The sequence below is a fragment of the Gordionus sp. m RMFG-2023 genome, chromosome 2 (genome assembly GCF_954871325.1).
Source record: "Gordionus sp. m RMFG-2023 chromosome 2, tfGorSpeb1-WG-v2, whole genome shotgun sequence".
In the NCBI taxonomy this organism is placed as follows: domain Eukaryota; kingdom Metazoa; phylum Nematomorpha; class Gordioida; order Chordodea; family Parachordodidae; genus Gordionus; species Gordionus sp. m RMFG-2023.
In genome coordinates, this window is record NC_088776.1 from 37,605,791 (window position 1) to 37,618,260 (window position 12,470).

The 12,470-nt window shown below is 26.4% G+C and overlaps 1 protein-coding gene across 2 annotated transcripts in view; it reads left to right on the plus strand.

The window, feature by feature from the left end:
* Positions 1-5,916: 5,916 nt before the first annotated feature.
* LOC135923898 (protein qui-1-like) overlaps positions 5,917-12,470 on the plus strand; it is an 80,886-nt gene continuing 74,332 nt past the window's right edge. The window contains exon 1 of one of the 2 annotated variants that reach the window (XM_065458897.1): positions 5,917-6,264. Coding sequence is in view for 1 of the 2 variants with exons in the window: in XM_065458895.1 (XP_065314967.1) it covers positions 8,558-8,561 (4 nt within the window). In the remaining variant the exon portion in view is untranslated. Of the gene's footprint in view, positions 6,265-8,433; positions 8,562-12,470 lie in introns of those variants that run through there. The other variant, XM_065458895.1, reaches the window with a different exon arrangement.

Here is a 12,470-nt window from a genome sequence, read left to right on the forward strand (position 1 = left end):
AATAAATGAATCATCATTCTAATAATATATATATACATCATTGATATCTCTAACGCCACTAAGGAAAGAAATAATTATATATATTTTTTTATTTTTTTTGGAAAATTTTATTAAAACATATACTGTTAAAATATAAAGTATATCATAATAAATATATCTTATAATTTTAATATATTGGAAAAATATAAAAAAAAACTTAAAGGGTCTTCTAGCTGGCACTTTCGATATATATATGTGTGACCTACATATCTCAATCAATATTCGTTAGTGAGAGTAAAATCCTTCCTAAGGGTTACCTAAAATTAATTAATTTTTTACTGAGTGTTTTGAAAAAATTTGGGAATCTGGATCCAAAAATACGAATTTTATCGGTAACAATAGGAATTAATACGATATTAGGTATGTTACTATATTAGTTTTTTCAATTTCTGCTCTAATCATAGAATTGGTACTAAAGAAAGGTTCTAAATGATCAACGCATGTAATCAGCTAGAATAATCCGTTACTCACGGAATATTAGCAGAGTGGAGAGCTCAATAATAGTATGTAAACCTTGATGACGTAAATAGCGGCCTTTTGATAAGCGGCAATGTAAGGAATGATACCCAAGGTTATCGATCGTGTGCTTGGAGCTTATAAGATGAAAAGCTCCCGATATCACCATCTAAAAGAAGGCCTATCGGCATGGGAAGTTCTTCGTTGTATAAAAGCAAACTAATGTTAGCGCTTTGTATGACTTTCATGTAGCATAACTCATTTGGTGTTGCCCAATTATGATAAGTAAATAGACGCATTAAAAAATATGTACCATATTGTAGTCATTATGATATTATGGATAAAATAACAAAAATAATTGGTAATATAATAATTTTATATAAAATAATTTTGTTTTAATATGTATTTATGAGATTTCAGGATTTTGAGGATTCGTCAATCCTTAAACCAATTGAAATATTATTTAAAATTAATTCTGAGTGTTCGCACTGCCGAGTAACGTTCTTGACCCATTGTGGATCGAATATATATGTTTTAATTTAATGCTAGAAAATATTATTCACATGAATAAAATGTACTAGAAATAGATAATACTATTTTAAGTATTCTTTGCAAAGCAGGAACCATTATCATTGAAAGATTTTTAAGAGCGAAATATATAGTTAGAAATACATTTTTTTGGAAAGTTTTCCTCTAAATTATAATTATAATAAAAAAACAAAATTTTTTGCCATTAAAAATTCAATAAAGAAAGGCATTTTAAAATAATCTATTATTGGAAATAAAAAATTGTTAAATTAGAGTATAAAATTCATAGGTAATCGGTTGTGTAATCCTGACAATATTTGACAATTATTTTATAGTGAATATCAATTTAATATCGGTGAAATCAAAGAAAAATCAATATAATTCAAAGACTTCACGATTATTTGAACATATATGGATATAAGCCCATTAATGGTCACCCTTTTTCCAAATAATAAAAATTCTTGATTTTTATCAATCATTTATTTTAGTCTATAGAAATCATAAAAAATTTGACACTAAAAAAATCATCCTAAATAGGAAATCGGAAACTGTGTATATCAGCAACGTTGACCATTAGGGGTATAAGAATAAGATAAAATTATATTATTACAAATCAAAATACGATAATTGCAAAATTTATTTATATATTTTACATTTATAGATATAATTTTATAAATTTTTATATTTTATGAAATTTTTTAAAACAATCAATATGTATTGGTATTTGACACATGTTACATATATTTTGTCTGACTATGACAAAGCTTACAACATAGCCTTTTGTTATCGAAATAGGTTGTAAATGACCATAAAGATTTTCTGGTTTTTCATTGTGGAAAATTGACTAGGATGACCTTTACTTACGCTCATCTTTTTATTTACCAGGGCAGTTTTCAGTAGTGTTGTAGTTATTTCACTCCAAAATGTTAGTAAGATAGATTTTTTATCATCAGGATTCACTCGATTCCATACCATGAATTTACTACTACTGCTATGTCAATGAAATTGCTAAAAATAGGCCACCACCATTTTTAACTCGTATATTTATTCTATATGTTGAAGCTAGGTTATCTCACAGATCAATGCCACCCATATTGGAATTATATGAATTTATAAGATTAGGTTGTGTAATTTTTATTTATGAAAAAATCTTTCGAGAGAATTTTGATACGTTGCATAGAAGATTAGGAGCTTTACAGCAACTGTCACCACTAAAATATCATTCCATCGAACTACAATTATTTCATATGTTCTTTCAAATCGGTAGTCGTAATAGCCCCTATCTTTTTTCCATAACTTTAATTGCTTCTAGGGGAGAATTTTCAATTTTTTTATAGTCCCAGTTACGAAAAATCCAAGATGCTTCAAATGAGATAAAATTCCTAGAGATGTAAAAAAAATTATATAAGTAAATAGAATGCAAAGAAAGTATTAGGACAACGTAGAGTAAATTTGTAACAACCGTACCTCTTAATCCAAGATTTAAAGTCATTGGACTTTATTTTTACCTGAAATATATATCCAATCGGAGGAAGCAAGGGTCTATGATTTATATCCAAATCGAATGGGTTTACCTTTGATAAACATTTTACAGGAATGTCTTCCTCGATACAGTATCATTTGCTCATCTATGCATAAATTATGTAAAAATATACCGAACTGTTGAAACTTTTTATTTAGTAAATTTAAATATGGATAGACTTCATAAAGATCATCCACTTCATCAAGAGTTGAATTACTAGATAAATGTAGATTCCTTTTAATATCGTGAAATGTATAGTATCATTGAATTCCTAACAATAGGTATAGTAATATCATTGTCATTCGTCCAATACATTCTTTATTGCGGTAAGGAATGATATCCAGACAGCGAAAGAATCCCTATAAATATTTTCATTTCTGACTCGGTTGTAATAAAATTTGATCTATTGTTTTGGGTAATAAATAAGTGATTAATCCAGGTTAATGATGCTTACTACCAAGTGAATGTATGGAAATATTCTAAATACCAACCTAATTTGCTAAATACCAACCTAATTTGCTAAATACCGACCAAAATTTATTAAAATGTAATAAGACCCTTATTATTTAATATATTAATACGGAATCACGTGGTCGAGTCCTGCCTACTATATATTATCCTCCCAAGGATGGAACCACCAAGTTAGATTAAGTAAAAAAACATGACCATTCCCGGGATTTGAACCTTGGACCATGGGATCAGTAAGCCAAGCTCTTGCCTACTAGGCCATAGAGGCTTTCAATATATATTATAAATATATTTGGTAGTGCCTATCCAAATGAAAAATGAACAAAATTCAAATTTGATAGATAGTACCTTAAGGTAGTAAGCATCATTAACCATTAATCCACAGATGTGAATACATTTCTTGGTCAAAAATAATTAAAATATTACTATTAAAGTTTTTACGATCAAATCAAATTGAAGATAATAATCCCTGATCATTATCAGTAGGTCTAGATGTGTAAATTAGATCAATTTTTTTCCATTTAAAATTATTTCCAAAATTTAATTTAGTTTCTTGAGTTGTAGATAATATAACTAATACCAGAATAACAAAATAACTAGTTTCATTTTTCCAAATTTTATTTATTCAATTTCACTTTCCAAAAATATATTAATTAATTCACTCTTTCCATAGTTTTTTAAAACCCAATAACATAATTAAAAAAACAGAATAATCCTTTTCAATCGAAATTAAAAATAATCAAAAAAAATAAATTATTGATTGACATTCTTTTTTTAAAAAGAAAAACATCTTTCTCCGTCTTTAATTCAACATCTGCGACAGTATATATTGAGGATTCTGATACAATATCAATGTCTGCTGGATTATGAATTCCGATCTCCCCTGTATTATCTAGTTGAAGATTAGGTTTGTCGGTTAGATCGTTTCATCACTAACTAAATTAATATAGGAGGTATAATTGCATCATCTGCTTCATCATCAGGGCCTTCATTAAAAGCATGGATAAGGCTTCATCAATTGTTAGAAATTGTTTTGTCATAATATTATTGAAAAATTTAGCAAAAATAAGATGATAATAAATTACAAATAATTTGTATATTCAAATGAGAAAATATAATGAGAATAAGAATAACAATAAAATTATCAATTTTCTGGAATTATTTTTATAAATAATATAAATATTCTGATGAAAAAATAGTATTTTTGTTTATTAAAAATATAAACAAAAATTTATAATAAAATATTATGCTAAATTTTTTTATATATTTTTTTTTAAAAAAAATTAATTTTTTCGAATTTTTATGTGGTCAACACTGCATAAACGGCACAGTAAAAACATATGATTATAAATCCTATGATGGGCCTAAATTAATTAGAATAGGTTAAGGCATCTATAATAAATATATTATTGTCAATTGCTTTAATAAAAATAAATACTCTTCATCGAAGGAGCCTAGAACATATGGCAGTCCAAAATTGTCGAACTTCGGCATCAAAAAATAAATATTTTTTAAATAAATGTTTTGTAATGTTATAGTACAATCTTCGAGCTATAACATAGTGAAATTATTTCAATTCAAAAATTTATATATAAAAAATCAATAAACAACAACTGTTGCAGATATGGTACATTGACCATTAATGGGTATTGAGATGAAAGTGTGACAGCTTAGTAATATAATTTCGAAGAATCTTTATACTTCTCAACTCATTAAGGGTAGAATTTAAAGATTTAATTGTACTAACTGCAAAACCAGGTCGATTATTAATCTACGAAGACCAATTTGCATTTCACTAATTTAAAGAAATCCAATAAATATTCAAAAAAAGAAAGGTAATAATTATTAAAATCTAATAAAATAGTCAAAGTTCTCTAGACTATGCTACTACATCGTTGGTTTTACTTTTAAAATAGAAGCTTCTTCAGAGCTTATTTAATTTCCTTTTCTGGTCTTTATTCTATAGTTACACCTGGCGGCAAAGAAAGATTTAATCAATATTTTTACAATTCTAGATTTTCTTAACCTTTATTTACCCATTATGGTGGACTATTGATGGAAAAAATTTTTTTTAAAACATTTTGATGGACAGCTGCAGATGTATTCACTAGCATAAGATTAAGTTTATGGGAAAAACAGCACATATAATATGCGAGGGGATTAGTCCAAGGAGTTAACCTCTGTTTTTCTCCCTCCAATATTGAGGCTTCATCATGTTTTTATTATATTGGCTTTAATACTCACAAGAGATGCAAAATTTACTTCCTTTGGCAACTATAATTATATAAATCTTTCACATGGCGTTGATTAACTTAATAAAAACAATAGCTAAGCTGTTTCTGGAATGATTCCCTTGTTTCATCTATGATTAAAGAATAGTCATTAACTTTTTCAATTTTTTGGAGTATTTTCGAAATTAAAATTATTAGTTTATTTAAAATTTTTAAGAATTGATTGCTATAAACAATTTTTAGCTAGTTTAAATGTTTGCCGAAAAATATATAGATGTTTGTTAGTAAAATCGGAATATAAAGTCATCTTTATTAATTTTGTCGTTTATTTGTCTCATTTTTACCTTTTGGCAGAAGTTATAATATTTACTTATATATATTAAAACCATTGATTAAAATATAAATTATTCGTGTCAAATATTTTCTTTTTTATTTAACCTTTTTTTAAATTTTTAATCCTTAACTTATTTTCCTTTTCCTTTATTAGTAGAAAATTCTGCCATAAACACATAATAATCATAGGGTCCTGAATAAACCAGTTTTCATATAATAATATTATTTTAAAATTTTTGATTTGGACAAAGTTTAAACATTTAAAAAAATATATATATGAATGAACATTTAATTATACATTTCTTATAATTTCCATTATTTTTTAATTCATTTTTTTTTAATTTTCCATTTTTATGGTCACTGGATACCCAAGTAGCTCGATGGTCAGGGCACGTGCGTGTTCGGTCCTATTTATACTTCTTTTGGTCATTCATAACCTGATCTGAAATGGTGGATTATGAACGGTAATTCATACACTTGATTTATTGGATAAAAATTCCCCTCTTACTGAGCATTGCCATCGACCGATGATCAACACATTTCCCACCAACACAGATCCACGTCAAAAAAGGTTCTAGATCTTTGGAAAATAAACTCTTCAAATACTCCTCATCTACAATACTGGAAATCAGCCTTATTCCCGAATTCCTTTACAAAGATATTACACGCATTTGGAATAATATCAAGGCAATTTTTATTAATTAAAAATAGCATAATTTTCTCTTCTTAGCTTTTTAATATATAAAAACTCAATTCTAAAAAAAATAATCATGCCATTTACATTTATTTTATCTTGATATTTAATTTATACTAAAGAAGAAGTGGATGCACATCTTCTGATTCGGATCCGCCAGGAATATTGATGAAGAAGAGTAATAAGCTAATACTAAGAAGGAAGATAAGAGATCTTTTTCAAGATAATTTATAAAAGTTATCTGTTGATACTTTCCTTTCCTTAATTTATCGAAATATTAGTTTAGTTATATTAAAGAAAATTATTTAATTTCTTTTCTTCTCGTTTTAATTTCACTTAGCCCTTTCATTCCTTTTTTAAGGTTGCGTCCAAGACCTGTTTGAAAAATTAAAAAAGTTTTAAAACTTTATAAGGAACCCTAATGATAAAGTTTTGAAATTGAACATATTTTAATTTTTCTAATAAAAAAAGGTTTATTTCTTGTTTTTAGATAAAATTTTGGAAGTTTTCGAATTATCTTTTATTGTTTTAAATACAATCTAAAAAATATTTATATAATTTATTTTTCATTTTAATACCATTTTATGAATATCAATTTTTGCAATATATTATATAAAAAATTCTTATAATTAATATAAAATATTTTTATTGTCTTATTCTCATGCATACAATTGAAAAATGGTATTTGAGAAATTTTCATTGTAAGAATTTTTTTGTTGTTTTTTAAATTGTGCAGTAAAGTTGATTTTTTAAAATAGCTTGTTGTCACTATATAATTAAGGGTGGGGGAGAGGGTGCAAATGTTGTTGCTTCTTTTTATTAAGAATGGAGCATAATTTTCATGGGGATATTTGGGGAGGGGGGGGAAGGGAGTATAGGAGCCACAAGAGTGGCTGTGATCAAGCACTCTAAATTACTGAAAAGCATAAATTAACTTACACTAACAGAAAGTCCTGCATAAAATATGAAAATGAAATCCCAAAAATAATTGGACGACTCCACCATTGCCTGCATGGTGCGGATGGGTGAGGGGGGGGCTACCTATTTTTTCCCATTTTTGCACTCGGTTTAAGGTATTTCTTCTTAAATAATTTTTGCCATTTTTAAATGATATTAAAGGGGATCGAATACGTGAAAAGAGAATGGATGTTATGATTCATTGTGTGATTTTTAAACATTTGTAATTTATTTAGGGCCGATTCTAATTCTTTAAATCATAATATTTTGCTCTGAAAATTCAAAATATCTTAATTTTGATGTTTTTATTTAAGACGAATTGGAAATTATAATCAAAATAATTTACATATAAAAATTTAACATAATAAAACAACGATTTGAAGTTTCCAAAATTAATTGAAATTTTAAAATGAGTTAAAACCGGAAAAAATATATAAGCCTGCCTAAAAAAGTATGAACAAAAATTATTTTAGAAAATACATTCTTACTATGGATGAATATGTAAAAAGGGTGGAATCGAATAATTGTTGCATTATTTACATCTTTTTTTGTAAATAATGCATATTTTTTAAAAAATCATTAGATTTTTATAATCTAAACTAATTAGAATAAATAGATAGGTAATTATTATAATTTATGGCATCTTAAATATTTATAATATTTAGTTTATAAAATATATAATTTAATTTAATAGGGTCAAATCTTATCTTATATGTAATATTTAAAAAATTCTATCATAAAAATAGACGAGAGATGAGTAATAAATTATTAAAATTAAAATCAATTGGAAAAAAAGATCCAATTATACAAAATAAATTTTGCCTAATTTGAGCATTAGAGAACGGAAAATTTTGTATCGAATAATATATGGCCAAATTATCAAAAACATCGCATATAAAAATCGTTATAGTGTTATAAAATTTGTTCAAATTGAAGAATAGGCTATGGAGGGCATTAATTTTAAAGGTTTGTAATATTATATTGCAAATAAGATTTAAGAATCAACCAAAAAAAACTACTAATCAATGATAATTATTTAATATTATATATATGTACATATTTATATTTTATATAGATAATTTAAATTTTTTTATTTATTCTATTTTTTTATTTTTTTAAAAAAAATATATAAATCTATAATAATAAAGAATTAAATAGAATAATCGATAAATTATATTTTATAAAAGTATACTTGTTTTTAATAAATTAAAAAAATATTATATTAATACCAAAAAAAAAGTTTTCATATTTTAAAAAAAGTGCTAAAAATAAGACGTTTTCACAAAAGACAGAGCATCTAGACCACAAGAAATATTCCAGGAAATAAAAATGGGTAATTCTAATTTTAACCTTTTCTTTATTTTTACCTGGCTTAAATTAAAATCTAATTTTTTAACATGACTAAATTTTAAAAAAGTGACATTTTATTAGCAAGCCTTGATTTATAAAAAATAATTAATTTTCTATTGTGCATAAATATTAAATAATAGATAGACGCTGCTCAGTTTTAATCAGAATAGTTTTTGTTTTGTTTTGTTTTATATAAAACTTTTAGGATATAAAATTTATATAGCACTATAGTATACATACATACATTTAATTAAATATTGATACTTTTAGAAATGTGCATATTATTTTCTTAATTATTTTTTGTCAAAAAGTGTCAAAAAATCGATTTCAAATTATAACGGTGATATATGCTTAATAAGACACCTCAAAACATATGTTTTTTGTCTATTATAGAAATTAATTTAAAGATATCTATAAAAAAATATTCGACATTTCGATCAGAAAATTTAAATATTAATTAATTTTTTGAAATTACTTTTACTCTAATAACCTAACTATGTAAAGTGCTTATTCTTGCAAACAACTTTTTTCCGAGTGGTTTAAGTCTGGTTCTATAAATATTTAATTTACAATATAGGCATATCCAGAATAATATTATTAATTATTTTAAAAAATTATTATGTGCTTAAATTTCATAAAATAATTGTTTACAAATACTTTTATTCGTTTTTATGGGAAATATTTTCTTAGAATGATATTTGCAAGACTTCGCAAATTATAATTAAGAGAAGTGGGAAGGGGGGGAGGTCTTGATTACGCCAATGATTTAAAATGTTTATTAGTTATAAAGTTTAAATTTTGATCCTTTAAAAAAAGAGACTCTCAATCGAGATTCTTTAATTTAAATGTGATTTTGGAGTAAATTTGATTCCTTTTGCATTTTATTGCAATGGCATATCCAGGATTTTTTCAAGGTTGGTAGCATTATAAAAATAATTTGGGGTTTCGCCCCCTGCCCGGCTTGCGACCATGTCTCTCTTATGAAAAATTATGATTAGGAATTTTTGACTTCCCCGGTGTCATTCTTATTTTACTTTTTTGAAAGAGGTATTAAGCATATCTTTATATACCTCCGCTAAAGTTGGCTAAACAATTGTAAGTAATTCTAAAATACATAGTGTTTTGTGCTTATTAGTGCCTCTGAGTGCTTTAATTAGTATAGTTATAAAGGAAAACATTATTAGCAACAAAATTTTGGCCAAATCGACGACTGAAATGGCATTATACAAGACAGCGAATATAGAAGTTCTAAATATCTAGTTTACTTCAGCATTTAGTGTACTAATTGATTCTTTAATCAATTTATCAACCACAAATGAAATATATACGTCAAATAATAATTCTGATATAACGCCTTAAATGTGAAATCAGCCAAACTTCTGGAAGCATTAACTCTGAAACTTATATCAATAATTAATGCGTGTTATCTAGTAGATTTTAGTGCTTTGACCCGTTTGGTAGATATTTTAAAGAAAAATGCATTCTTTAAAAATAAGAAAACATTGCCAATAATGGTATCCTGTTAGGGTGAAAATTATAAAAGCACTAAATATCTGGGTTATGCCAATATGTAATGCCTGATAGTATTTACTAATTCATCAATTCCAGTCATAAGCAGAAACCAGTTATAAGTGAAATAACTCTAAATACATTAAGGTTCTTTTCCCCAATTCAAAATATTTGTGTAAGTCAAAATGTAACTATTAAATAGTGTACACATTTTAATCTACTTCAATCCGAGTGGAAAATATCATACAATAATGAGATGAAATGGTAACGGTTAAATTGTAAACGGCAAAAGCTCACTTTTACCCCCATGTGCTAAGATTGAGAGCGATTGTTTAATAATGTAATATTAAGTGCGCTTTTACAATTGGAAATACAAAAGATAAAGCGTAGACACAGTGCTGTAGTCCTAAAATTTGCAGTGGGGGTGATTTTGCGTAAAAAGAAATAGTAGGCGGCACCCTAATATGGGGAAAAAATAGAGGGTAATTTTTGTTTTTCAAAGAATTTGATACAAAATTTTTTTTTTAAATTTTTTATTAATAGTTTATATCGAAGCAAAAAAGTTATATAAAAATTGAAATACTTTGCATAAAAAATGAGGTAATTTTGTAGAATGCATTTCATAATTATGTAAGAATCATTATATTGTTATTATATAATACATAAATAGAAATAGATATTAAAAAAATGTGAAAACAATATTCGGCATAGCGAATCTTTTTCAATATTTGTAATAACATTAATCGCCCTTGATTGGTTATCACCTGCAAACCTGTGAATTGTCAGCTTCTTTTTAATTTATAGAGAAGAATTTTACTGACTGAGAGGAGGCCCGTTTACGTTTATCATCATTAAACCGGAAATAGGTTTTATCATTAGACTTGCAAGCAAATCCACCAACATTCATAAGGTGAAAGCCGTGCTTACATTCAATAATAATACATGGATTTGGGTTAGTACAATTTTGAAATTCTTTCAAATCACGGGGGCATTTATTACTTTCATTATTATCATCAATATATTCCCTGATCCCATTTATTGCGAGATCTACATTGAGCTTCAGTCGGAAACAATGTCGTTTGATTTGCTCTTCTCATAACGAATGTGAGGATCTGATTGCCATTAGTTTCTATAAACCTTCCATATCAGATAAGAAAAATTAAAATTGTATAATTTGACATAGTATTTTTAATTACTAAAACTATTATAATTAGTATCCATTAACCCATTCTTATTGTCTATTAAGGCAGTAATGAATTGATTTTAGTTGATACCAGAATGCCTTTTGTTTTTCTTCAATATTACTTATCCAAATTTAATTATTTACACAGCTTCTTGAACTATTGCTCTCCTTTAGAAGTATTATTTATATATTCATTTAGAAATTATAAAAGAGAATTTTCAACTTTAGGTTAATTGATTGTTCCTGTCTGAAGCCTTAAAGAAAGATTGGATATTTCATATAGAACATCATACATTAACGAGATCATAAGAATTAAGTACTTTATCAGGTGGACAGATCGTTAAATTTTGTAACTGTTGCTAGAATTTTTATTACTTTTTGACTTGCGTATACAGTGCCTCATAGTTATTACAAACTGCCTTAACAGTACGGAAACGCCCATCGTAGATCAAGTACCCCACTTCAGTAATTGAACACAATTCATATTTGACCTAACACCTTTGGGTTTTGTTAAACTGCATATAAACTATATATTGTGTTAATAAAGGCTTTAAAGTGATTAACGCCTATAACACATCGTATTGCATTAGACACCGCTAATTCTCAAAGATTATTTTAGCAATGCCGGGTATAATAATTGTATATAATGCGCAAAGGGGCGTGCTTTACCAGATTTCCTCCCAGCCATGATATTGACACCATTGCTAACAAAAGAAATCCCATTTTTTGTAATTTTTTTTGACAGCGGATTTAAAGATATTCGATAGGGTATGAATAATCCCATCTCCATTTTTTGTTTCAAATTCAATTAGGTCTAGAAAAATAAAAACATTCATCAAAAGAGGGCCCCAAACACCGATTTTACATAAATAACCAAGGTTGGTTTATTTGACATTATTGTATATTCATCTACCAGTATAGCGATTTTAGATTGTAAATTGATAATATTATTTGCAATTTTCATCTGCATTTCTTTGGAAATGTTTTCAATTATTAATAAAACAGAATACCTAAAATGAAAAATATGTCCCTTATCAACCATTGTTTTCTTGTAAATTCCTTGATTCAAAATGTGATTCACTATTTAATGCAATTTCTAGCAGTATTTATTTTTGTTTGGTTTTATCCTTAAGCAGTTTTGTGGGAATCAGAAATGATAAGTTTTCTAAAAGAAATTACGCAAACATCGTAGTTTATGTG